Here is a 24,021-nt window from a genome sequence, read left to right as displayed (position 1 = left end):
GCACCTCCCTGGCTCACCCCTGTAATCCCAGCACTTTGGGAGGCCGAGGCGGGCAGATCACGAGGCCAAGAGATTGAGACCATCCTGGCCAAAATAGTGAAACCCTGTCTCTACTAAAATACTAAAATTAGTTGGGTGTGGTGGCGCCAGCCTGTAGTCCCAGCTACTTGGGAGGCCGAGGCAGGAGAATTGCTTGAAGTCAGTAGGTGGAGGTTGCAGTAAGCCGAGATCGTGCCACTGCACTCCAGCCTGGCACCTGGTGAAAGAGTGACACTCTGTCTCAAAGAAAAAAAAAAAAGAACCAACACCTCCCATCCTAGGAGCAGCCATAGGCCTCGGAGCACCAAGAGAAGGTGCCTCTTCACTGATGTACCCGCTGGGTACAGAGAGGGAAACAACTTGTCTGAGGTCACACAGCATGTGACTCTCACTCTTCCCACCCCCATGCCACACTTAAGGGGCATTTAAATGACCACAGGACTCAGAAGAAGTCAACAGTTGTGTGACCCCAGAGGCCATCAGCAGCCCCCCACAGGTGGACGGCTAGCCACTGACCCACAACTTCTGGGGAACTGTGGGAGCCAGCAGCACCTTAATAGATGAACCAGTGCCCAGTGGTGGGAGGCCAGGAGACAGAGCAAAGGCGAGAGGGAAGTGCGAATCAAACCAGTGTTTATTTTTTTAAATTATATTTCCATGATATGAGCTAAGCAAGGGCCTGTAAGGGCCAGGACAGACAGAACCATTCTGTATGGATGGGTGGCAGGGAAGCAGCTGGCCCTCCAGTAATAACAGCCCAGGAAACCGAAGCAGCCCCCCAGGGAGTGGAGAGGACCAGGGGCGCTGGGGGGATTATGGTGAAGTGTTTTAAGTGGCCAAGGCCCCTCCCTGCCGGTCTCAGAGCATGACGCAGGGGTACTTTTCAGGGAAGATGACGGCAGGGGAGCTGGTTTATTTCTGTAGAGTGGATCAGATGATGGGAGATTTTATACCACAAAACGCTTTTAGAGCTTGGATCAGAAGATAGGAAAATGTGACTTAAGTGCAATGAAGCAAAAGAAAAAAATAACCACACACACACACACACACACCAACCACATCTGTATTCATCTACACACAATTTGGAACCCAAATGCTTATGACTCACAGACACCTGGCACCCATTCTCAATAACTCTCCTCTCATGGGGCTGGCCCCGACCAGAGGGAGACAATGTGTGTATTGAGGTACATAGGAAAGCACATTGCCTGTGGGGAAACTGAGGCCCTGGGGTATGGAAACTGCTATGCAACTGACTCAGTCACAGGGTGAGTGTCTGCAAGCCTGAAGGCTGAGGGGGCCCCCGGAGGCAGGCTCCCTGTGAGTATCTACTGATATTGCTCAGTGTGCCCCCATTACCCCACATCTGTTGAAGGGGCTGGTCACTGTTCACTTGAGGAGGGGAGGGGAGGGGAAATCCTGACACATTCCAGGTGTCGTTCCTCAAAGCTGAGAGAACTCAGCAGGGCCCAGTGGCTCATGCCTGTAATTTCAGCACTTTGGGAGACGGGAGGATTGCTTGAGCCCAGGAGCTTCAGCCCAGCCTGGGTGAAACAGTGAGATCCCTATCTCTACCAAACAAAAAATTGGCCAGGTGTGGTAGGTGTAGTCCCAGCTACTCTGCAGGCTAAGGCCTGAGGATCATTTGAGTCCAGGACGTCAAGCCTACAGTGAGCTATGATTGCACCACTGCACTCCAGCCTAAGTGACAGAGCAAGTCTTTTTTTTTTTTTTTTGAGATAGAGTCTTGCTCTTGTCACCCAGGTTGGAGTGCAGTGGGACAATCTCAGCTCACTGCAACCTCTGCTCCTGAGTTCAAGCAATTCTCCTGCCTCAGCCTCCCAAGTAGCTGGGATTACAGGCGCCCACCATGATGTCCAGCTAATTTTTGTATTTTCAATAGATCTCAAGTGATCTGCCCGCCTTGGCCTCCCAAAGTGCTGGGATTACAGGCATGAGCCATCATGCTTGACCCTGTAACTTAGAAAAAAAAAAATTGCTGAGAGAACTCTAGCGGCCAGCCCACAAAGCCACGGCCCCTGCTTTCATTATTTTCTCTGTCATCCCTTAGGCCTCCCTGACACACTGGCAGTCACTAGGAGGTGACTGGCATGAGGGCTCCGGCGCTCCCAGGAGTGGCGCTTCCTGGATTCTGACATACGGAAAGATTCAGAAATGCCCAGCGCCAGGGCATTCCCACACCTGAACTCGCTCAGGGAAGTGGCTGGTCATGGCAGTCCCTCATCTTAGAAAGTCACTATGCCTTCTGGAAAATGGGAAGATGCAGCCTCGAGGCTGTGCCAGGTGGTGTGTCTACCTTGGGATTCAGACCTATGTGGGTGGTGGCAAGATGACAGGCTTTGCCACATTTAGGATTCCTGGGATGATGTGGAAACAATGGGATCCAACAGCAGATATTCTGAGGCTGGAGGAGATGCTGGCAGGATCTCAAGAACTCACAGAGGGGAGGGCAGGGGTGCCGCTGGCAGGAGGGAAGACGGCGATTGGCATTTCCCTGGGCTGTGGGGATGGGGCCTGAGAGGAGCACTAATGAATGAACACGAAAACAAAGCAAATTGCAGTTGCGACACTTCGTTCCAACAGCCTGTTGCTGTTCACACAGAGAAGTGAGGACAGCCGGGCCTCTCCAGGGGAGCCCAGGGCAAAGCTGGGGCTGGGAGGTGTGCACCTCCTTGTTGGACATGGTGAGGGCGGCACAAGGTGAGGGCTGCAGAGTCCACCCAGTTTCCCTGCTATAGCAGCAGAGAGCACCCAGCCTTTGGAGGCTGCATTGTGGCATAATTTACTAATTCTTGCCATGGGAGAGCCTTTCTGGGTCTCAGTTTCTTCATCTATAAAATGGGAAAGCCGGCCTGGTGCAGTGGCTCACGCCTGTAATCCCAGCACTTTGGGAGGCCAAGGCAGGAGGATCACGTGAAGCCAGGAGTTTGAGACCAGCCTGGTCACATGGTGAAACCCCGTTTCCACTAAAAATACAAGAATTAGCTGGGCATGGCAGCAGGTGCCTGTAATCCCAGCTACTCAAGAGGCTGATGCATGAGAATTGCTTGAACCTGCGAGGTGGAGGTTGCAGTGAGTCGAGATCACACCACTGCACTCCAGTCTGAGTGACAGAGCAAGACTCTGTCGCCAAAATAAATAAATAAAAATAAAACGGGTAAACCCCTGCTGCTTTGCTGAAAACACGTCTGGAGCACCTAGCACTTAGTAGATGCTCAGTAAATGAAACCTGATCTTTTCAGTTGACTGGATGGCTCTGACCTTTTGGCTAAGATCTGGGATTTTCTAAACCTGAGATCCACTTTAATCAGAAAAATCAGTAAAATATCACTTATTCCCCAGAGCAGGCCTTTGGGTCTCAACTTCTATTCTCTCTCTGACACTTTTAGCAGAGGGCAAGACAACTTCTAGAAGAACAGGACAGCAAGAGCGTCCCAGGCACCGCAGGCAGGTTCCCTGTGGCTGCCTGGGGCCCACGCACTCTAAGGGCCCTCTGAAGTTACACAGCAACCCATTCAACAGATTGGGTAGCTGAGGCCCAGACAGGGTGTCCCCTCAGGTGAATGCCAAGATGTGTTTGTGATGAAGAACATCCCCATGGGGCAGAGCACCTTAGGCCAGAGGTGGGTTCCATCCTTTGGCCAGTGAGGGAGCTCCTGGAATCTCACCACCTCAAGCCTATTGGGAAAACTCTCATTTTCCTGAATGCCCAAGGGAGAGAAGATAGCAGACATAACTGACCACATGGGAGCTGGGCAAGAGATGTTTGTTGAGTAAGTAAAGGGTGTCGGCTGGGGGCGTGGTGAAGGCAGTGCTGATGAGAAGGTGGGCCTGGAGGGGGAGACCCCGGGTGAAGCAGTCAGGAGGTGCCCCTCGGAGGGGGAGACCCCGGGTGAGGCAGGCAGGAGGTGCCCCTCGGAGGGGAGACCCTGGGTGGGGCAGGCAGGAGGTGCCCCTCGGAGGGGAGACCCGGGGTGGGGCAGGCAGGAGGTGCCCTTCTCTATTAAGTTGCTGCACCTGGAGCCCCTTAACCTGGGAAGTGATGCAATGGAGAGCCTGGGCTTTGGAGGCTGGCAGAACTGGCTTGGACCTGTCCCGTCTGTAAGGCCGGCTGCCTCACCTGGAGCTAAATGGATACACTTATCTCTCCCCGTGTCGGCCTCTCCATGCTGACACACTTATCTCTCCCCATGCCAGCCTCTCTATGATGGCTCCCCACACCCACTCCTATCTGGTCTCTCTGTGCACTCTCCACACACCCACTCCTGCATTCCTGACTCGACCCCTTCAAAATTTAAAAAGCCTGCCAAAGATTTGTCCAACGGCAGCTTAACATTGACCTCCCCAGCCAGTCAGCCCACCAGTAGTCCCGCCTGGCAACCAATGGCAGCTCACCCCATCAGCACCTTGACTTCCCCTCACCAATGAAACTGTGTGCTCTTTGTTTCCCTTGTGATCAATCAAACCCCCTCACCAATGAAACTGTCTGCTCTTTGTTTCCATAATGATCAATCAACGCTCCTCACCAATGAAACTGTCTGCTCTTTGTTTCTCTAAAGACCAATCAATTACCTCCACTCCCTATAAAACCCTGCACCCTGAGAAGCCCAGTGCGACTTCTCTGGCCTCTTCCCGGACCACAGAACCTTGCCCGGGAGCTGAATAAATTGGATTCTCATTTTCTCACACCTGCCTCAGTTTCCTCATTTTGACTAGGCAATATACCTTACACCGTCCATGTGCCCTTGTGCCACCCTAGCTCCTGATGCCTCAGTTTTCTGGCTTTTAAAAATGGGAAGACTGGCCAGGTGCAGTGGCTCACGTCTGTAATCCCAGCATGTTGGGAGGCCAAGGTGGGCGGATCACCTGAGGCCAGGAGTTCGAGACAAGCCTGGCCAACATGGCGAAACCCTGTCTCTACTAAAAATACAAACAGTAGCCAGGTGTGGTGGTGGGTGCCCGTAATCCAGCTACTCAGGAGGCTGAGGCAGGAGAATCACTTGAACCTGGGAGGCGGAGGTTGCAGTGAGCCGAGATCGCACCACTGCAGTCCAGCCTGGGCAACAAGAGTGAAACTCCGTCTCAAAAAAAAAAAAAAATGGGAAGACTAATCTTCAGCCCCTAGGACTGTGGTGGCGTTGAATGAGAGTGGCTTGGTCCCTTGCCACTGCCATGCTCTTGTATCTCCCCACCAGGCCTCAAGGCTTGGGGGCAACCTGGGGTGGGGTCTTCCCTGTGGGGGATGAGGGAGCAGGGCCTCTGAGCCAGGAAGGGCCACCTTGGCCAGCGCATGCACCACTGCCCTGGGCGGCAGCCACAGCTCCAGAAACAAAAACAAGCACAATCCAATACCTGGGCCCCAGTGAGCCTGAGGACAGTGCAGGAAGTGGCATTCATCAGACCTCATCCGATGAGGTTCCCACCAGCGACTTCCTACCGGGGTCCCGTCAGCGTCTTGACCTTCCACTGTGACTAGAATGAAGTCAGCTTGTCTACCTTAAAAAGGGGTGCGTGTGTGTCTCCCTTACATTTCCATTTCGGTTCTTAATTCCTTATGATATGTGAAGGATGTATTCCAGCCGCACTGGCGGGGGAGCTAACTGCCTGGTTTTCCAGCAGCACGAACGCCTTCCCAGCACATCACGACTCCCCCATTACTCTCCCGTAGCGTGCAATGGAGAAGCGCCACAGACACTGCCGTGCGAGGCAAGATTGTGGGCTCTGGAGTAAACATTCCTGGGGTCCAATCCCAGCTCCGTGGCCCTGGCTGGGAAAGCCAGTTGACTTCTCTGAGCCTCAGTTTCCCCCATCTGTAGAATGGGGCCCACTGCAGGGACTGGGATGACACTGTCCAGCTGCCTGCTGCACTCTAAGTGCCCAGGAACCGTTCAGTCACTTCCTTCGCTCCGTCAGCACTGTTTTTAAAAGCGTGTGGAAGAGGCGCCGCAAGAGGAAATAAATAATGAATTGGAGTCTCATCAGACTCCAGTAGCGGCAGACAGGCTGGAGCCGGGGATGAGAACACCAAAGTCGTGGAGGAGGAGGCAGAGGTGGGGGGTGTTGCCATGGAAGGGAAGTGGTTGACTGGGTTCTGGAAAGGCTGGGGGTGGGGGAGGAGAGGGTGTGGTATCAGGTCTTCCAGGGCTCCGGGGGCCTGGGGAGAGTAGAGTCCTCCCCCTGACATTTTTACAATGCCTATGGGCTGCAAAATACCCACCCACTCCACCTCGAGAGAACCTCACTTTGGCTGAGCACCTACTATGTTCTGGGTCTGAGATGGCACCCTCTCCTCTTTTCTCATTCAATCCTTGCCACTGCTACACGTGACCCTTCCTGCCTGCCTGCCTGCCTGCCTTCCTGCCTTCCTTTCTTGACAGAGCCTTGCTCTTGTTGCCCAGGCTGCAGTGCAGTGATGCAATCTTGGCTCACTGCAACCTCTGCCTCCCAGGTTCAAGTGATTCTCCTGCCTCAGCCTCCCGAATAGCTGGGAACTACAGGCACACGCTACCACGCCCAGCTAATTTTTTTTTGTATTTTTAGTAGAGACGGGGTTTCACCGTGTTAGCCAGGATAGTCTTGATCTCCTGATCTCATGATCCACCCGCCTTGGCCTTGCAAGTGCTGGGATTACAGTTGTGAGCCACCACGCCTGGCCAGCGGCCCTCATTTCACAGACAAGGGCACAGAGGGTGAGAGAGGGACTGACTTGTCCACGGTCACAGGGCTACCAGGTAAGCAAGGATAACTAGAAGTCAGGTTTGGGAGGCTGCAAAGGGCCTGCTTTTTCTGTTAGCCCCCCTTGCCTCATTCCCAGCCAGAAGACTCTTGGTAGCCCCTCTCTTCATGTACAGATAGCTTCCATGCAGGGAATTTGTCTTCTTAATTCTGTTAAGGTTTACGCATCAAATATCCTGACGTAAGGGTCCCCGTCAGCCAACTCTGTGAAGTAAGAAGCTGTGCATCTATAAAAATCAGCCTGCTGTGCAAAATGGAGCCCACTCCGTCTCACGTTCTTCCTCCGCCCCCGAACCTGCTCTAGGAACACTCGCGCCAGGAGGCCCCTCTCTGTGCGCAGACCCAGTTTGGAGCAATCTGTCTCTGGAACACAACCTTCTTGAAGATCTAGTTCAGCTTGGAACACCACGGACGGATCTGTCCGTGTTTCGTACATTTCCAGACCTGGAAAGTATTTCGTACATTTGCAGACCTGGAAAGTGTTTCGTACATTTCCTGATCCTGAAGTGTTTCGTACATTTCCAGACCTGAGTCACGAAACTCCTAATACGGGTTCTGTTCTGTCCCTCCGGTAACAGAAATCATCTTGGTCGGGGGTGGACCGAGGCGTACACCTCTCCTGTTTGCTCATGGTTTGACAGCTATTTATTACCCACATCGATGCACTGGATCTGGAGACCAGAGATGACTAAGCCCTGGCTTTGTCAGAGCTCACGGTCCGGGGAAGAGAGACCCTGAGGGAACCCTGAGCGGGGTGGTGGGGGCAGAGAGGAGAGGACCGAGGCTGCCCATAGGAGCTCTGAAGGCTCTCCTGCCACTCTAGGGGCAAGATGGTTGTTTTTCCAACTCATATAATCTTAGGGGTAAAACCTTCTCAGTTTTAAGTTTGTCTCTTGTCAATTCTTTTTTTTTTTGAGATGGAGTCTTGCTCTGTCGCCAGGCTGGAGTGCAGTGGCATGATCTCGGCTCACTGCAACCTCTGCCTCCTGGTTTCAAGCAATTCTCCTGCCTCAGCCTCCCAAGTAGCTGGGACTACAAGTGCGTGCTGCCATGCCCAGCTAATTTTTGTATTTTTAGTAGAGACGGGGTTTTACCATGTTTGTCAGGATGGTCTCGATCTCTTGACCTTGTGATCTGCCCACCTCAGCCTCCCAAAGTGCTGGGATTGCAAGCATGAGCCACTGTGCCCAGCCTTGTCCATTCTTGTTTTTTTATTGTTTTAAGAGACAGGATTTCACCACGTTGGCCAGGGTGGTCTTGAACTCCTGACCTCAGGTGATCCACTCACCTCGGCCTCCCAAAGTGCTGGGATTATAGGCGTGAGCCACCGGCCATTTTTTTTTTTTTTTTGTCATTTCTTCTTAATGCTTCCTGCCCCCTTCCCTGTCCCCAGCACTTGCTACCTTAGTTTCTGGCAGATGTTTGCAGAAGCCTAAACAAATGAACAAAAGGTATCAGATATGGGCAGGAAAACTTGCAAACTATCAGCCAATCTGCCTTAGATGAACGTTGGCTTTTTTAGTGGTTTATATGTGTGAAGCTGTGATTTCACCATGCATATTCACAATATAACTTTGTTTCCTGCTCTAATATTTCTTCCTGATTCTCAGGATGAAAGTCACTGTATCAAATGATCCTGGTGTCTGTCCTACCAAGAGTTCTGTGACTTCCGGGGGGCTCTGTTGCTGCAACACCCTGACAGCCCTTGTTTCGGAAGACAGAGGCTCCCGAGACAGTGCTGGGGGTAGGGGATGCTGCAGAGGCAGGCACTGGGGTCAGGTCTGAGCCTTGCCATGTGCTGGCTGTGTGATCTTGGATGAGTTTCTTCACCTCTCTGAGCCTCAGTTTAATCCATTTATACAAGAGGAACAAAATCATCTACCTTGAGGGGTTGCTGGTGGGGGCGCTAAAGGAAGTAACTATGTAATTACCTGGCACATAGTAGGTGCTTAATAATGGTAGCTATATGATCACTTTTTTCCCCTCATCCTGTCTGGCTAGGGAAAATATGATCACTTCTTTTTTTTCTTTTTTGAGACGGAGTCTTGCTCTGTCACCCAGGCAAGAGTGCAGTGGTGTGATCTCAGCTCACTGCAACCTCCGCCTCCTGGGTTCAAGTGATTCTCCTGCTTTGGCCTCCCAAGTAGCTGGGATTACAGGCATGAGCTATCACACTTGGCTAATTTTTTGTACTTTTAGTAGAGATGAGGTTTCACCATGTTGGCCAGGCTGGTCTTGACCTCCTAGCCTCAGGTGACTCACCCACCTTGGCCTCCCGAAGTGCTGGGATTACAGGTGTGAGCCACTGTGCTCTTAGCTGAAAACATGATCACTTCTTTGGCAGCTGTCCTTTACACATTTCTGAGCATCTGTGTCCAGGCCAGGCCCTTCACTGGGTGCTGGGGACACGGGTAAGTCAGACCCAGAGGTCGTCATCAGGCCTGGCAAGCATACAGGGCAATCTGAAGTCAGGGGGATGAGTGCCCTGGTTAGAAAGCATGAAGGAGGGCAGCGGAGAGGAACGTCTGTGAGTGGGGTTCCTTACAGCAAGTCTCCCTCATATCCAGGTTGAGCCCTGGCCAAGCCCTGGGCACAACATGAGTTAAGTGAGCTACGCAACTCTTCAAGAATGATAGGTTTTTGAGTAGCATGCAACGGGAGGGTGTCATCGCCATCTGTTACTTCTTGGTGGGCAAAAACCGTCCCAGCCATACTGGCTCAACTGGCACTTTGTGACTTCTGGCTCTTCCTCCAAAATAAACCACGCGAGGAAAGAGATCTGACACCTCTGAAGCCATCCAGTCTGTCACCACAACCCACTTGAAGGCAATCTCAATCTCAAAACGGGAGCTTCAGCAAGTGGCAGGGGACAAATGTGCGTGTGGGAGGGGAGCACTTTGGAGGGGATTACTTGTGTGTCATCAAACACGATCTGTTTATTCCCTCTGCGCTGGAATGTTCTGATATAGCACAGAGCAATGCTCTGAGCAAGGTGCTCCATGTGCCCAGAGAGAGGAGCTCCAGGAAGTCTGGCTAAAGTCTGGAGTTCTGGAGGAAGAACTGTGTAGGCTGGGGATAAACAAGTCCTTTTGAGACAATGAGACCCTGGAGGAGCAACCTGGAAGCAGCCAGGTACTTGACACTTGGCAATGCATCTGGGAGGCCCCACCTGCCGCTACACTCCCTCACTGCAGCCCACCACAGCTGCCTCCCAGCCCCGCCGCCGCCACATGACGACATCCTGACCTAAGCCCCCTCTTCATCTGCAGCCCCTCCGAGGAGCTATTTGCAGAGGCCCCCATTTGCCGTTTAGGGGCTTTGCACGCAAGTGTTTGATTTTAAAAAGAGAGAAAGAGAAGCCACAGCAGGTGCTTCCACTTCCGTCCCCGCCCCACCCCGCCCTCCGAGAGCTCCCAGGGATCTTTGTGCCGTGTGTGTATGTGTGTGTCTGAGTGCTGGCGTCATCCCCACATCTGCTGCCCTGTGACAAGGGTCTTTGAAGCTCCACAATGACGCCATCTGCCAGGGACAACCAGCCAGCTGGTTCCCTCAGAGCTGACCCCACGGTTACCATGGCAACCAAGGCGGTGGCACGGGGCCTTCAGAAAAGCCACCACCAGGCTAATGATGTCGGGAAGTTCCCTGCAGCAATGTGGCCCTCAAGCCCAGGTCAGAGGTGGATGAGGCAGAGGTGGAGGACAGGATGGTGGCCAAGGAGAGGAAGAGAAGGAGAAGGAGTCAGGGAGGCATCGGGTTTCTGACAAAGGAAGGGTCTTCCCTGTGGCTTCTTGGAACCTCCAGCTCTCAGAAGGTCAATGGCACACTGACGAGTCCGTAACTTGCCAAAGGGGGTCGCATGCCCTTCACAGGACATGTTATACTGGGCAGCTCTGCGCATACTGTTCCCTTTCCTTGGGCCCTTCCTCCTCCACCTTCAAGACCCATCACAGGGTTCCCTTCTTGGAGCTTCCCAAACGAAGGGGACAGTGCCCTGTTGCTTGCCTGCAGTGTCTCCAATGTATCTCCACTAGAGCCCCGTGTGCTCACTCATCTGCCCCATCAGCTGGGGGTTCCTTGAAGGCAGGGACTGTGTATGATTCAGCTAACCCTGGTGCCTGCTACAGGGGCCTGCACATAGTGAATTCTAGCAAATGTTAAGTGAATAAATGAAGTTGCTTCATTTCTCAGCCACTTGCCAAGTGGCCAATGATTCCTTTCTTCTCTTTTTTTTGGGACAGAGTCTCACTCTGTCTCCCAGGCTGGAGTGCAGTGGCATGATCTCGGCTCAGTGCAATATCCGCCTCCCAGGTTCAAGTGATTTCCCTGCCTCAGCCTCCTGAGTAGCTGGGACTACAAGTGCCTGCCTCCACGCCCAGCTAATTTTTGTATTTTCAGTAGAGACAAGGTTTTGCCATGTTGGCCAGGCTGGTCTTGAACTCCTGACTTCAAGTGATCCCTCTGACTTGGCGTCCCAAAGTGCTGGGATTGTAGGCATGAGCCACCACACTTAGCAATGGCAGGAGGCTTTTAATACCCAGAGTCTCAGCTGCTTTCCATACAAGAGCAAACAGAAATGGGGACAAAGAAGAGCCTTCGGAACTCTAATGTGAGATGTGGATGGAGGGGGTTTCTCTGCTACAGTCAATGCTACAGAGCCCAGGGCCTCTGAGGAATGGTCCAGACCTGCATGGAGGCACCAGGGAACCTACTTGTATCTTTGTGTGTGGCTTATCATGGGTATGGAGTAGAGCTGGAGTTAGAATCAGCACCAAGATCTGCTTGGGGTGGGCTACCCTTTTGGGTCTTGTTTTAAATCATTTGCTCACAAATTCCCTGATTTTTGGGGTCCAGGGTTTTGTGTATCTCCCCTCAGAGTGGCTATACCCACGTCTCTGCACACCAGTAGTACATGTGGGTCCCCATGGCTTCACATCCTCCCAGTCTTTGTACTGGCAGTATTTTTTCTTTTCTTTTTCTTTTTTTTAGTAGAGACGGGGTTTTGCCATGTTGGCCAGGCTGGTCTTGAACTCCTGACCTCAGATGATCCACCTGCCTTGGCCTCCCAAAGTGCTAGTATTTCAGGCGTGAGCCACTGCACCCAGCCTCAGGTTTTCAATTTCTTTTTTTTTTTTTTTTGAGAGAGTCTCACTCTGTTGCCCAGGCTGGAGTACAGTGGCATGATTGTGGCTCACTACAACCTCCACCTCCCTAGTTCAAATGATTATCCTGTTCAGCCTCCCGAGTAGCTGGGATCACAGGCACGTGCCACCACACCCAGCTAATTTTTGTATTTTTAGTAGAGACAGGGTTTCGCCACATTGGCCAGGCTGGTCTCGAACTCCTGACCTCAAGTGATCTGCCTGCTTCGGCCTCCCAAAGTGCTGGGATTACAGGCGTGAGCCACCGCACCCAGCTAAGTTTTCAATTTCTGTCAGTCTAATAGGATTCAATTAGGTCTTTTAATTTTTTTATTTTTCTGAGACTGGTCTCACTCTGTTGCCCAGGCTGGAGTGCAGTGGCACAAACGTGGCTCACTGCAGTGTCAGCCTCCTGAGCTCAAGCAATCGTCTTACCTCAGCCTCCCAAGCAGCTGAAACTACAGGCATGCGCCACTATGCCTAGCTAATTTTTTAACTTTTCTTTTGTAGAGATGGGGTCTTGCTAAGATGACCAGGCTGGTTTCAAACTCCTGACCTCAAGTGATCCTCCTGCTTCCACCTCCCAGAGTGCTGGGATTACAGGTGTGAGCCACCACATCTGGCCTGAAATGAGTCGTGATTGAAATCTCATCACTCTAATTTCTAGTGAACTTGAGCATCTTTTTGCCACCAGTATGATCTCCTCCGTGAGGAGTTGGTCCTTGGCCTTGTCTATTTTTTTGTTTGTTTGTTTTGGTTGTTAACTTTTTCTTACTGATCTGTAGTTCTTTACATATGAATTCTGAAGGCTTCCCTTTCCCATATGTGTGGCAAGTATGGGAAAGTATCCCAGGCTGCATGTGGTGTTTTCGCTTTATGCTATGTGTCGTTTGTCGAACCGAAGTTTCTAATTTTTATGTGGTCAAAGAGAACAGCAAAAAACTGTTCTGAGGCTCATGTAAGCACCAGACTTATGACACCCTTTGTGTCCCTCCGTCTGTTTTGTGGGTTTTTTATTTTTATTTTGTTTTTTAGAGAAAGGGTCTTGCTTTGTTGCCCAGGCTGGAGTACAGTGGCACGATCGTGACTCACTGCAACCTTAAAATCCTGGGCTCAAGTGATCCTCTCACCTCAGTCTCCTAAGTAGCTGGGACTACAGGTGTATGCACCACCATATCCAGCTAATTTAAGAAAATTCTTAGAGACAAGGTTTCACAATGTGGCCCAGGCTGGTTTCAAACTCCTGGCCTCAAATGATCTTCCTGCGTCAGCCTCCCAAAGTGCTGGAACTACAGGTGTGAGCCACTGTGCTCTATCCTACTTGGCTTTTCATTATCTGCAAAGAGCTTCTCCTTTCATGATCTCCTTTGAGTCCCACAAGGCCCTGGGAGGTGGCAGGAACAGATGATCAATCTTACGTCATAGACGAGAAGACAGAGGCCCTGTCAGCACACCCCACTGTTCTGCCTCCTGGTACCTACTCTTTCCTCTTCCAGTAGCTGCCCCCTGCCTTTTCTCTTGAAGAACCTCATTCCTCACAATCTGTGTCCCTGCGGTTTGGATGGGGTTGATGCTAGAGGGGGCACAAGGCCTAAGCCTGGCCAACATGGGCATTTGATTTCCCAGGCCACAAGCATGGCATGGGGCCCAAGCTGGGCCAGTAAGAGCACTGTCCTATCTAGGACTGGGGGTAGAAAGACTGAGAAAGAGGCCATTTCTTTTCTTCTTTTTTTTTTGGAGATAGAGTTTCACTCTTGTTGCCCAGACTGGAGTGCTACAGTGTGATCTCAGCTCACCGCAACCTCCACTTCCCGGGTTTAAGCGATTCTCCTGCCTCAGCCTCCTGAGTAGCTGAGATTATAGGCATGCACCACCACACCCAGATAATTTTTGTATTTTTAGTAGAGATGGGGTTTCTCCATGTTGGTCAGGCTGGTCTTGAATTCCTGACCTCAGATGATCTGCCTGCCTCGGCCTCCCAAAGTGCTGGGATTATAGGCATGAACTACTGCACCCAGCCGAAAGAGGCCATTTCTACTGGCAAATTCTACTTGAGGATGAAGCCAGTATAGAGGAAGGCAGATCTGAAGATAGAGACCTATTCCTGGCAATGTTCGAGGCTGGATCCAGCCATGCCCGAGGCCTTCTACCGCTCAGGCCAGCGCAAGGTCTGGTTCTGGATCTTCGGTAACAGTGTCCTGACTAATACTGACCTAGTTATTGCCAGAAATGAAAGAGCCAAGACCTTGACCTTGAACCATCACCACAAGTATGAAGAAGTACAGAAGCATAAGGGCCTCCCGATGCTATATTTATCTTTAGGTCTCAGTTTCCATATCTATGAAGTAGGGACAGTCACCTTGTCTCTTCCACCTCAGTTAACTCTGGCTTCTTCGATACCTCCTGGGCCTCTTGGCTGAAGTAGGGCACTCTGACCCTCCTGTTCTGACCCCAAGGAACCTTTTGAATGGGAGGCCAGGAAACAGTAGACATGATAGAAATAATCAGCATAAAGGAAAACTGACATCAGCTTGAAGCTGCCCTAGAGAAAACCGGACGTGGTAGAGACAATGGCAAAAAAGAGAGAACAGGCAGGAAGGAAAGAGAAAAACCTGACCCTACCACCAGCTATAAGTGGAAATTAGACATGGGAAAAAAAGAGTTAAATCTTTGCTGCAAAATTTATCCATTAAAGGATAAACCTTGCTAAGAATAATTTCCATAAAAATAAAAGAAACTGGAGAAAATCATAAACATATAGTGGAGTCATATGGACATCTGCTTCAGGAATTAAATGGATTTCGGGGCATTTCCCTCTGGAAAATACTTTCTAGACAAAACGTCATTGATACTGATGTGCTTCTAACAACATTCTCAGCATCCTTGGGGTCGACGCCTCCCGTGCACAGCCAGAGCCCCCAGCCCTGCAGGCTGCATCCTGTTTTAGTGAGAACAGGTAAGGGGCGCCAAGGGAAGGGGCCCAGAGCAGGTGCAGGGTGGTCGGCTCAGGGCCCGACCCACCACCCCAGGCCACTCACCGTGGTGATGAATCTGTACAGTGGCTGCCGTCTCTCTGTGTACTTGACCGTGATGGGGCTGAGGTCGTAGCGGAACCAGATGGCAGGGATGATGCGGCCCGTGTGGCTGTAGGCGACGTATTCCTGGAGAATCAGAAGTACAAACTGTGTCTCAGGGTGGGTGGGGACTGGATTGCAGAGGGTCCCCCAGCAACCCTCCAGAAAGGACTTTCCTCCCTATCTGCCCCATGAAGCCAGACTCCCCACTCCCTCTCTCACATCCCCTCCCCTAGAGGCCTAAACTCTGTCGTCCACGGCTGGGCACTTTTGACCCCCTGGGTTGTTTAGAAATTGACCATATGAGCTAGAAGCAGCACCAGAATCAGAAAATAAATTAGAAAGCAGAGCTGTAAAAAGAAAAGTGTAATTTTCAGCTGAGTAAAGGCCTATTGCCTCCTTCACTCCTAGGCTGTGCAAAACCCATTCATTTATTCAACAATGGTTTGCTGAACACCTCCACTGTGATTGGCTGCTGGAGACCCTGAGGTGAGCAAGTCCCACCCTTTCCCCAGAGGGAGTCACAGTCTGCAAAAGATGGAAGACAAGAATATCCCTAACACTGCAACATCACTCATGTGGGATGGAGGGTCATGGAGAGTGGAGGGGCCATGAATGAATGAATGAATGAATGACCTATTCTTCTGAGAGGCATCTAGGAGACTGGGGAGGGGACATTCTAAGCCACATGTGATGGATAAGCAGGAGTCCGGCCAGCTGTGTGTGTGTGATGGGAGTGAGCTAGCTTCTTAGAGGAATGGGCTGAACTGCAGAGCCAGAAGGCGCCCTCCCCCGCCTACCACCAACTTTCCTGAGAAAGCACAGAGCAGGGACTAAGGATACTAAGGGGCTGAGCTAACAGCGTCCTTGGGCCAACCTCAGGGACTTGGTTTCCCCATCTACACACTGATGGGCCTGGCATGATGACCCCTGGAATCTCTCCAGTTCAGCTACTTCAAACGCTAAAAACCTGTGGGCTGTTCTCGCCTACCTGCAACAGCTGGAGACCAAATTAAACCCCAAATGCTGAAGCTGAGCAGCCCAGGCTGCTCCAGGGGTAACACTGAGCCCTGACTTCCCGCTGGGTCACTGCTGCCTGCTCCCAGGGCAGGCTGCGGCTACAGCCACAGACAAGCTGAGCAGGCCGTTCTGGCTGCTGGGCCTTGCCAAAGCACTGGGAAAAGGACCTTTGAGTAAGGGAAGATCAGCTTTCTCCAGGGGGGGTGATGGGTCTGGGTCACAGCCCAGAGCTGAGGGACAGAGAATAAGAGTGAAACATAGCAGCAGTCAGTATCATTTACCTAAGAGCTTTTTTTCTGGACTAAGCACTTTTGAAAACATTGCCTCATTTGACAGCAATCTTATGAAGTGAGTACCACCTCCATTATATGAATGAGTAAACTGAGGCACATAGTGGCTATGTGATGTGTTGCGGGTCAATAGCTAGTGAATAACCGAGCTGGGATTTCAACTGCCGTGTGGTCCTGAGCTTGCATCTGTGCTTTTCCATCTCTTAGCTGCTGTGAGCATGTGGGGGTTACAATGAGATGTACCCCAGTTAATAAAAGAAACAGGTCTCCTGGGAACATCAATTTAGGGTGAGTCAGACCAGAGGGACCAAGTCATTGTACAGAGAGAGGCTTGCAGGTGGGCAGACTCACAGTCCCTTCCTCAGACTGAGGTGTGAGGTGATCAAGAGGCCAGGCTCTGGAGCCCAAGGAAAACCTGTTCTAATGCACACTCGGCCACTTTACAGCTCTACAACCACCTCTCAGGGCCTCAATGGCCAAATCTATGAATGGGGTCAATGACAGCCTCAACATCAGAGCTGTCCTGATGATTGAGAAGATGATGGAGGAAGAGAGCCTAGCATGTCTAGCCCCCAGGAAGTACTCAATGAATGACAGCTATGCCTCCTACCATTGTTATAATTAACTGAGCTAAACAGGTATCACTTATAAGGGGTTTGGGCAACCTTGGAATAGAAGAAAAAGGACAGTCCTGGTGGTAAGTGGGAAAAACTCATCCACCAGGGTTTAGCAGGGGCATCTCAACCAACGGGCTTCAAGCATTCATGTCCCATTGGTGGGATCCCTCGGGGAAGCCCAAGGCTGTCTTAGCTTGAGACCACTGATTGCGGGGTCATCCCACTCTGCAGACTCTGACCATGCTCAGCTGCCCACCAAGGCCTGCCGTCTTCTTCGTGACTTTGAGTGTTGCGGTCCTGGGATGCTCCTGTCAATCAACAGCAAATTAATCAACAGCCTTCTTGGTGTGACTCAGTAGCCTCGAGTTTGGGTAAAGTGCCTGTGCCCTGAGAGCAGGAGTCTGTGTTGTCATGATGATTGAGAAGATGATGGAGGAAGAGAGCTCAGCATGTCTAGCCCTCAGGAAGTACTTAATGAGTGACAGCTATGAGGTCTGGGTCTGAAGGACTCGGACCAGACGCAGGGCTGTTGAGACTTCTGCAACCCCAGGACCTTTGTAGGATGGAGTCTACCTGCTCTTTCAAAGACATCACACCCTATTTCCTAGTTAAATCTGTTTCCCTTGACTCTGAGACTGCCACATGGGAGGGACTGGGCCTTTCATCTTTACTCAGAGACAGAGCCTGGCTCAAGCTGACTCCCAAGAAAGGCCTCCAGAAAGGAACTAGAAGAAAGCGCGTCGGCACAGCTGCCCGTCGCCTCTGCTCTCCGCCAGCAGAGGGCGCCGCCGCACACATCTCGGCTCAGCCACCGCCCGCGCACCTTGTTGGCCACCGTGTACTGGTAGGAGTACTGCTGCTTGCCACTCTTGTCCTCATAAACCGTGGGCACAATCTTCAGGATGTAGTCGTGGGAGGCCAGGGCTGCGGGAAGGACACAGCAGAATGAAGCAGGGGGACGGGCACTGCCCGCGGACAGTTCTACGTCATTTCAATCCTAATTCTACACCCTAAACTCCCTGGGCCCGGCAGGGGGCTCATTCCCACAGTTTTACCACCAACCACCTGCTCTTCATCTTCTCCCCTTGGAAACTGGGAATTGGGAGACTATCCATCAGGATCTTTCCTCCCGCACTGTATGCATTATTAACATTCTGGAAACAACCCAAGTGTCCATCAATAGAGCAACAATGAAAGAGTGGGTGCTAGGAGCAGCTATTCTCCAACGGGGAAAAGAACTGAGTCATGCCACAGGATAGACGTGTGTCCATGGATTGGGGGAAGGGGAGATGCTCTCTATCCATGCAAATATGGAGAAGCATTATCTGGAAAGATGCCCAAGGAACCATGGGCAGCTCTTGCTTCTGGGGAGGAAGGCAGGATTTGAGGAAGATCCCATTTCATTGTACATCCTCTGATACCGTGTGAACAGTTTTACTTTTAAAACAAACTAGGTTTCAGTATTAAAAAGGAAAGAGCCTATTAACCAGAAAAACTGCACCGATGAAGCATTAAGGAAAGGAAATGGGGAAAGAAATCAACGGCAGATCAGTTCTTCCTGCATGGGGGAGCTGCTGGAGGCAGGGATGGAGCCTTACTCATCTCCGTTTCCCCAGAGCCCCGTGCAGGCCCTGGTACCAAGTGGACTGTGGCAAATGCTTACTGAATGAATGAACGGATGGAAGGATGACTGGACGGGGCCATGAATGAAAGCATGGATGAATCAGCTGCTGATAAGCATGAGGTAACCGGAGTCCAATGCTGGGCTGATAGAATGCAGGCCCAGAGCTGCCAAATATCACCCAGGAAAGGTATGAACTCTCCTGGGCCTTCTGGGATGCTTACAGGAAGCTCATGGACCTTCCAGAATCTTCGGTCATGGATCACGGAGCTAAAGTAACACAGAAATGTAGGCCTGTGGGTTCTAATCCTGGTCTCATAGTCGAGTCAGTCTTCCTCTGTAAGAAGGCTGGGATGCAGACAGCATTCGCTGTCCTGACGCTCCCTCCCTGCCCCTTCCTGCCAAAGCCGTATCTCGGTAAGCAAAGGAAGTGCTTCCTGAAAATCTGAGAAAAGCCCTGTAGCCTCAGAGCCAAGTCCACGAAGACACCAACATTCCTCTGTTCAACCCTGTAATGGTTGTCAGATGTCAGAAGCAGCAGAATCATCTGGAATGAAAAGACACCTGGACCTCTTTCCAGTAGAATCCCACTGAATGGGCCAAGGGTGGTGCTCAGAATTTGCATTTTTAAAACAGGAGCCCAAGACCAAGCTTGACCGTGGTGTCTCAAATGCCTATTGCCCTAGGTTACAAACTTGAAGGAATGAAAAAGTGAATCCCTTATCAAAATCACCCCTTAATATTTCTTGTTAAAACTTGTACAAGGCTGGGCATGGTGGCTCACGCCTGTAATCCCAGCACTTTAGCAGGCCAACATGGGAGGATCACTTGAGGTGAGGAGTTCAAGACCAGCCTGTCCAACATGGTGAAACCCTGTCTCTACTAAAAATACAAAAATTAGCCAGGCATGGTGGCACACACCTGTAGTCCCAGCTACTAGGGAGGCTGAGGCAGGAGAATGCTTGAACCCAGGAGGCAGCAGTTGCAGTGAGCCACCACTGCACTCCAGCCTGGGCTACAGTGTGAGACTCCATCTCAAAAAAAAAAAAAAATTGTACAAAACACAGGTGATCACCAAAGGCAAAACAAAAATCACCCATGAATTCGTCATCCTCAGAAACCTATGGTTCACATTCTCACATATAAACTGCCAGACATGTTTATACATATATTTACATTTTCCTAAAATAGGACCATACTGTATATTTTTCTAAGAACTGAACATCATGAACATCTTTTCAGGCCTAAGACACAGAACATAAGCTACATAGAGAGTCTGTTTGTTTTATTCACCTCTCTATCCCCAGAACCTAGCCCAATGCCTGGCATACAGTAGGTGCTCAATAAATGTTTGCTGCCTGACTGCCAGCAAGGTCCTGACACACCACGCTCAACTTGGGCAGTTACCATCCTTAACCAGCTCCCTATGGCTGGACACTGACGTGGTTCCTCGTTTTCCTTCTTGTAAACAATGACCTAATGAACAGTATTTTCCTAGATCTTTGTACACTCTCTTAATTATTTCCTTAGCTTACTCTCCTATGAGTAGAATTGATGACTCAAAGGCAGTGACCATTTCTAAGGCCTTTGATACAATTTGCCAAATGCCCACGGGAGACACTGCAGTTAATTACAACCCATGTGGGTTCCTTGTGAGTTGACCATTCCTAGAGGCTGCTGGCTCCAGCCTGGTCCAGGCCGGCCTACATTCCCTTCAGGCTCACTCCCTCCTCCCCTACCCGCAAAATCTTCTTATGGAAAAATTCAAACCTAAAACATAGGAAACGGTAGAATGGACTCCCACATACCCATTTTCCAGCTTTCACAGTTACTAAGGCATGGCCAATCTTGTTTCATCCCTATCCCACCACTGGGGCCCAGAACCTGCATTTTTAAACCAGCAGCTGATATGTGTATGTATACTTACACACACACACACACACACACACACACACACGACAGCCCATACTATGTGTATACATATACATGACAAGCTATATCATTCAGGACCAGTTAAACAATTCAGTTCCACGATACAAGACACAATTCCATGTAGGAAAGGTGCCCCTTAGATTCTGCCCTAGGGGATCTCGTTCCTGAAGTTAGCTGTTGATGACAGTGAAGAGAACGGCCAGTATTTATTGAGCACTCACAATTTGCCAGGCCACACACTCAACTCTGTCCACACATCTCATTAATCCTCATGGCAAGGCTGAAGGTGGAGAGGATTCTTTCCCCTTTACAGATGCAGAAACTGAGGCTTAGCAGAGTAAAATGACTTTCCCAAGACCACATGGCTGGGAAAGAGTGGAGCGGGACGCTGAAGGCCAAGTCCTTATGACCGCAGTGCGCCACCACCTGGCAGGAGCTCCTCCACGGTGGCCTCCAGGCCTCTTATCATTGATTATACCCTGGGCACAGGCTGGGTCCTGGGGACAGTGCAGTGGGCGAGGCAGAGTGCTATGTTCTAGTTGGTGCAACAGCCAAGGGCAGCGGAGGTCTGAGAGAACAAGGTGATTTCAGAGAGTGGTCTATTCTAGGAAGAAAAAACAAGTTTGTCCTTAGGAGTCAGGGTTATTTTAGATATGGTGATCAGGGAGGGCTTCTTGGAGGTGGTAGCATTTGAACTGAGACCTTAATGCCAAGGAGCAACTCCCACAGCAAGACCTGGGCACAGAGGGACCTACAAAGGCACAGGCCCAGTGACTGAGCTTGGGAGCTGAGAAAATAAAAGCCAGCCCTTCCCTGGCTGTCCATTGCCTGATCTCAAGCCTTTTTCTCTCCAATTAAGCCAGCCCGAGATGGCTTTCGTCACTAGCCCCAGAGAAGACAAGGTTTTCTGTGCACACCCTCTCTCTGCTCACACACTCTGGGCCTGTTTAGTTTGATCCTCTTTCCTGTCCAGCAGCTGAGGGGTTCATCGTAGCTGCAAACATTTGTGGATAACCACAGTGAGATGACACACTGCTATGACACAAAACAATGACCACGCCACCACACCAAGAATCATCTACCTCTATTACAACCAGACAGTTGCATTCAAACAAGGAGGTGCTGCTGTATACGTATCCATTGCTGGAGGCAGCATGAATGAGAACCAGAAACAGCTGGAAAGCCAGCGGGTAACATAGCGCCAACACTGTACATATCAGAGGCATTACTGCCACAGTGAAATGCAGGAAACAGCAGATGCTTTTAGTGAGAAGACAATGCCTTCAAAAAGCACAGCAGACGCCGGGAGCAGCGGCTCACGCCTGTAATCTCAGGACTTTGGGAGGCCGTGGTGTGCAGATCACAAGGTCAGGAGTTCAAGACCAGCCTGGCCAATATGGTGAAACCCCGTCTCTAATAAAAATGCAAAAAATTAGCTGGGTGTGGTGGCGAGCGCCTATAATCCCAGCTACTGGGAGGCTGAGGCAGGAGAATGGCTTGAACCCAGGGAGGCGGAGGTTGTAGTAAGCTGAGATGGTGCTACTGCACTCCAGCCTGGGCGACAGAGCAACACTTTGTCTCAAAATAAATAAAGAAATAAAACAGAAAAGCAAAGCATAGCAGAGCTGAAGATGGACAACTGTGCTCCCATTACAACTGGAAAGTAAGAACATCGTGGCTATGTAATAATATCAAGTACAAAATGCAGATGGTAAATTGTGATCCACGGCTTGGAAAAAACGAAGTGACTTCTGCTTATGGACACGGATTCACAGGGACACAAAAAAATGAGGTTTGATTTGTCAGGGGTCAGGTCACAGAGGGATGTGTTCTTTGGCCTGGAACCCTGACAGTGGGAGAGCAGATGCATTTCAGGAAATAGTAAGAAAAGATGTGAGTTAAAAGGTGAGCTCAGGTGAGGACGTAAGAAAAATCCAGGTACCCTGTGCAGCAGCGGGTCTGCCTGAGCAAACAGGCCTCCTGGGCCCATTCTGTGCACGTGTCTGAGGCCACGTGAGCTCGCGTGTGTTGGTGTGCGGGCACAGGTGTGCCTGCTCTCCTGCCTGCGTGTGGAGATGTGCTGTTCTCTTTGATCTGGGCCAAGGTGCCAGGGAGCTGAGGAGGGCAAGGACTCTATGAGGAGCTACTGTCGATGGAAGGAGTCTGAGCAGGAGAATGAGGTGTTGGGGGGGCAGCCACGTGGTCAGACCTGACTGGGTCATCCACAGATCCGTTCTCACGGTGCGACCTGCAGCCAGAACAGATTCTGGTTCTGCCACAGCTCCCTGTGGGATCTTAGGTAATTAGTTCAACTAAGGATGATGATGTGGCTGTGATGACAGCAACAATAATGGTAATAGCTGGTATCCACCGTGTACGTGCGTCTGCTGTGCCGAGGGATGGCATGTACCTTCCCCAGGACAAGACTTCTTCCTCCGTCAGATGGGGCTGGGTCTACCTTCCCACTGGGTAGCTGTGGGAATGGAGCGTGAGCAGCCTCCCTGGCTCGGAGTGGGTGCTGGACAGGGACCCCCACCTCCCCGCCCTCCCCTATCCCTGCCTGCTGTACCGGGCATCTTGGAGCAGAAGGCTGTTCCCAGCCGGGATACATACGGTTGGAGGTGAGTCTGTCTGCTCCCCCGAGAGCGTTGAAAGCTCCGTGAACGTTCTGGACCTGTGGAGAAATGCATTGAGGGGACAGTCCCCAGGACACCGCCACCTCCAGGACTGGCCCTGGCTGCAGGGGATGGCCAGGTGCCACCTAGTCTAGGAACCTTGTCAGTGTGTAAAAGGGGGCTTCAGCAGGGTTTGTGGGGAGCAAGAGGCAGCATGGGCCTGGCACACAGTAGGTACAAGCTTGTTTCTCATCTCTAGCACCTACTGTGTGCTGCCAACCTGGCCACTTCATACCACTTCATTTCATGCCCCTAATGATGTATCATTGGGCCCGTTTTACAGAAGAGCAAACCAAGGCTTGGAAAGACACCAAAACTCGCCCAGCTGGTAAGTGCTAAGCTAAACTCTGAAATCAGGTCTGTCTGACTCCAAGCTAGACTCTTTCCATGACGTCACACAGAAAATTCAAGTGAATGTGGAATTTGGGTCCCAGAAGTTTTCTTCTGAGATCCCAGGGTCCTCTGACAGGCCCATAGAGGAGTCCAGGCAGGGGTGCCCCAGAGCTGTGGCCCCCCATCACGTCTGCTGTGGAGAACATACAGCAGGTGTGAAAGGACCCCTCCTCCAAGCAGCGGGGTGGGCTGCCGTAGAATGGGAACTGAAAACCATGACCTACCTTTTCTCTGAGAACAATGGGAAACCAGGTTGGCCTCAAGGAACATCTAAAGAAGGATAAGGCATACCTGGTAAATGGAGCATGCTACCATGGGCATGGTTAACAGGGGTTATTGAGCTAGACACTCTGGAGGACTTCCTGGAGGAAGTGACATTGACACCAAGATCTGGAGGAAAGTGGGAAGTTAAACTGGCAAGCAGCATGTATAGGGCTTTCGTCTGGAGACAGGTCCACAAGGCCCC

At 51.1% G+C, this 24,021-nt stretch overlaps 1 protein-coding gene across 3 annotated transcripts in view; it reads right to left on the bottom strand.

Annotated features, from left to right (window-relative positions):
* ERGIC1 (endoplasmic reticulum-golgi intermediate compartment 1) overlaps positions 1–24,021 on the bottom strand; it is a 122,378-nt gene that overhangs the window by 5,015 nt on the left and 93,342 nt on the right. For all 3 annotated transcript variants that reach the window (XM_064376563.1, XM_064376564.1, XM_012461147.3), the window contains 3 exons: positions 23,101–23,161; positions 17,758–17,858; positions 14,972–15,094 (listed from right to left, as the gene is read on the bottom strand). In XM_064376563.1, coding sequence (XP_064232633.1) covers positions 14,972–15,094; positions 17,758–17,858; positions 23,101–23,161 — 285 coding nt within the window. The remainder of the gene's footprint in view (positions 1–14,971; positions 15,095–17,757; positions 17,859–23,100; positions 23,162–24,021) is intronic.

Source organism: Aotus nancymaae, unplaced genomic scaffold (genome assembly GCF_030222135.1).
Source record: "Aotus nancymaae isolate 86718 unplaced genomic scaffold, 86718_ANA_hifiasm-v0.15.2.pri h1tg000015l_1, whole genome shotgun sequence".
Taxonomy (NCBI): Eukaryota; Metazoa; Chordata; class Mammalia; order Primates; family Aotidae; genus Aotus; species Aotus nancymaae.
The sequence above is the reverse complement of the archived record's forward strand: the minus strand, read 5'-3'. Positions and strand labels throughout refer to the sequence as shown.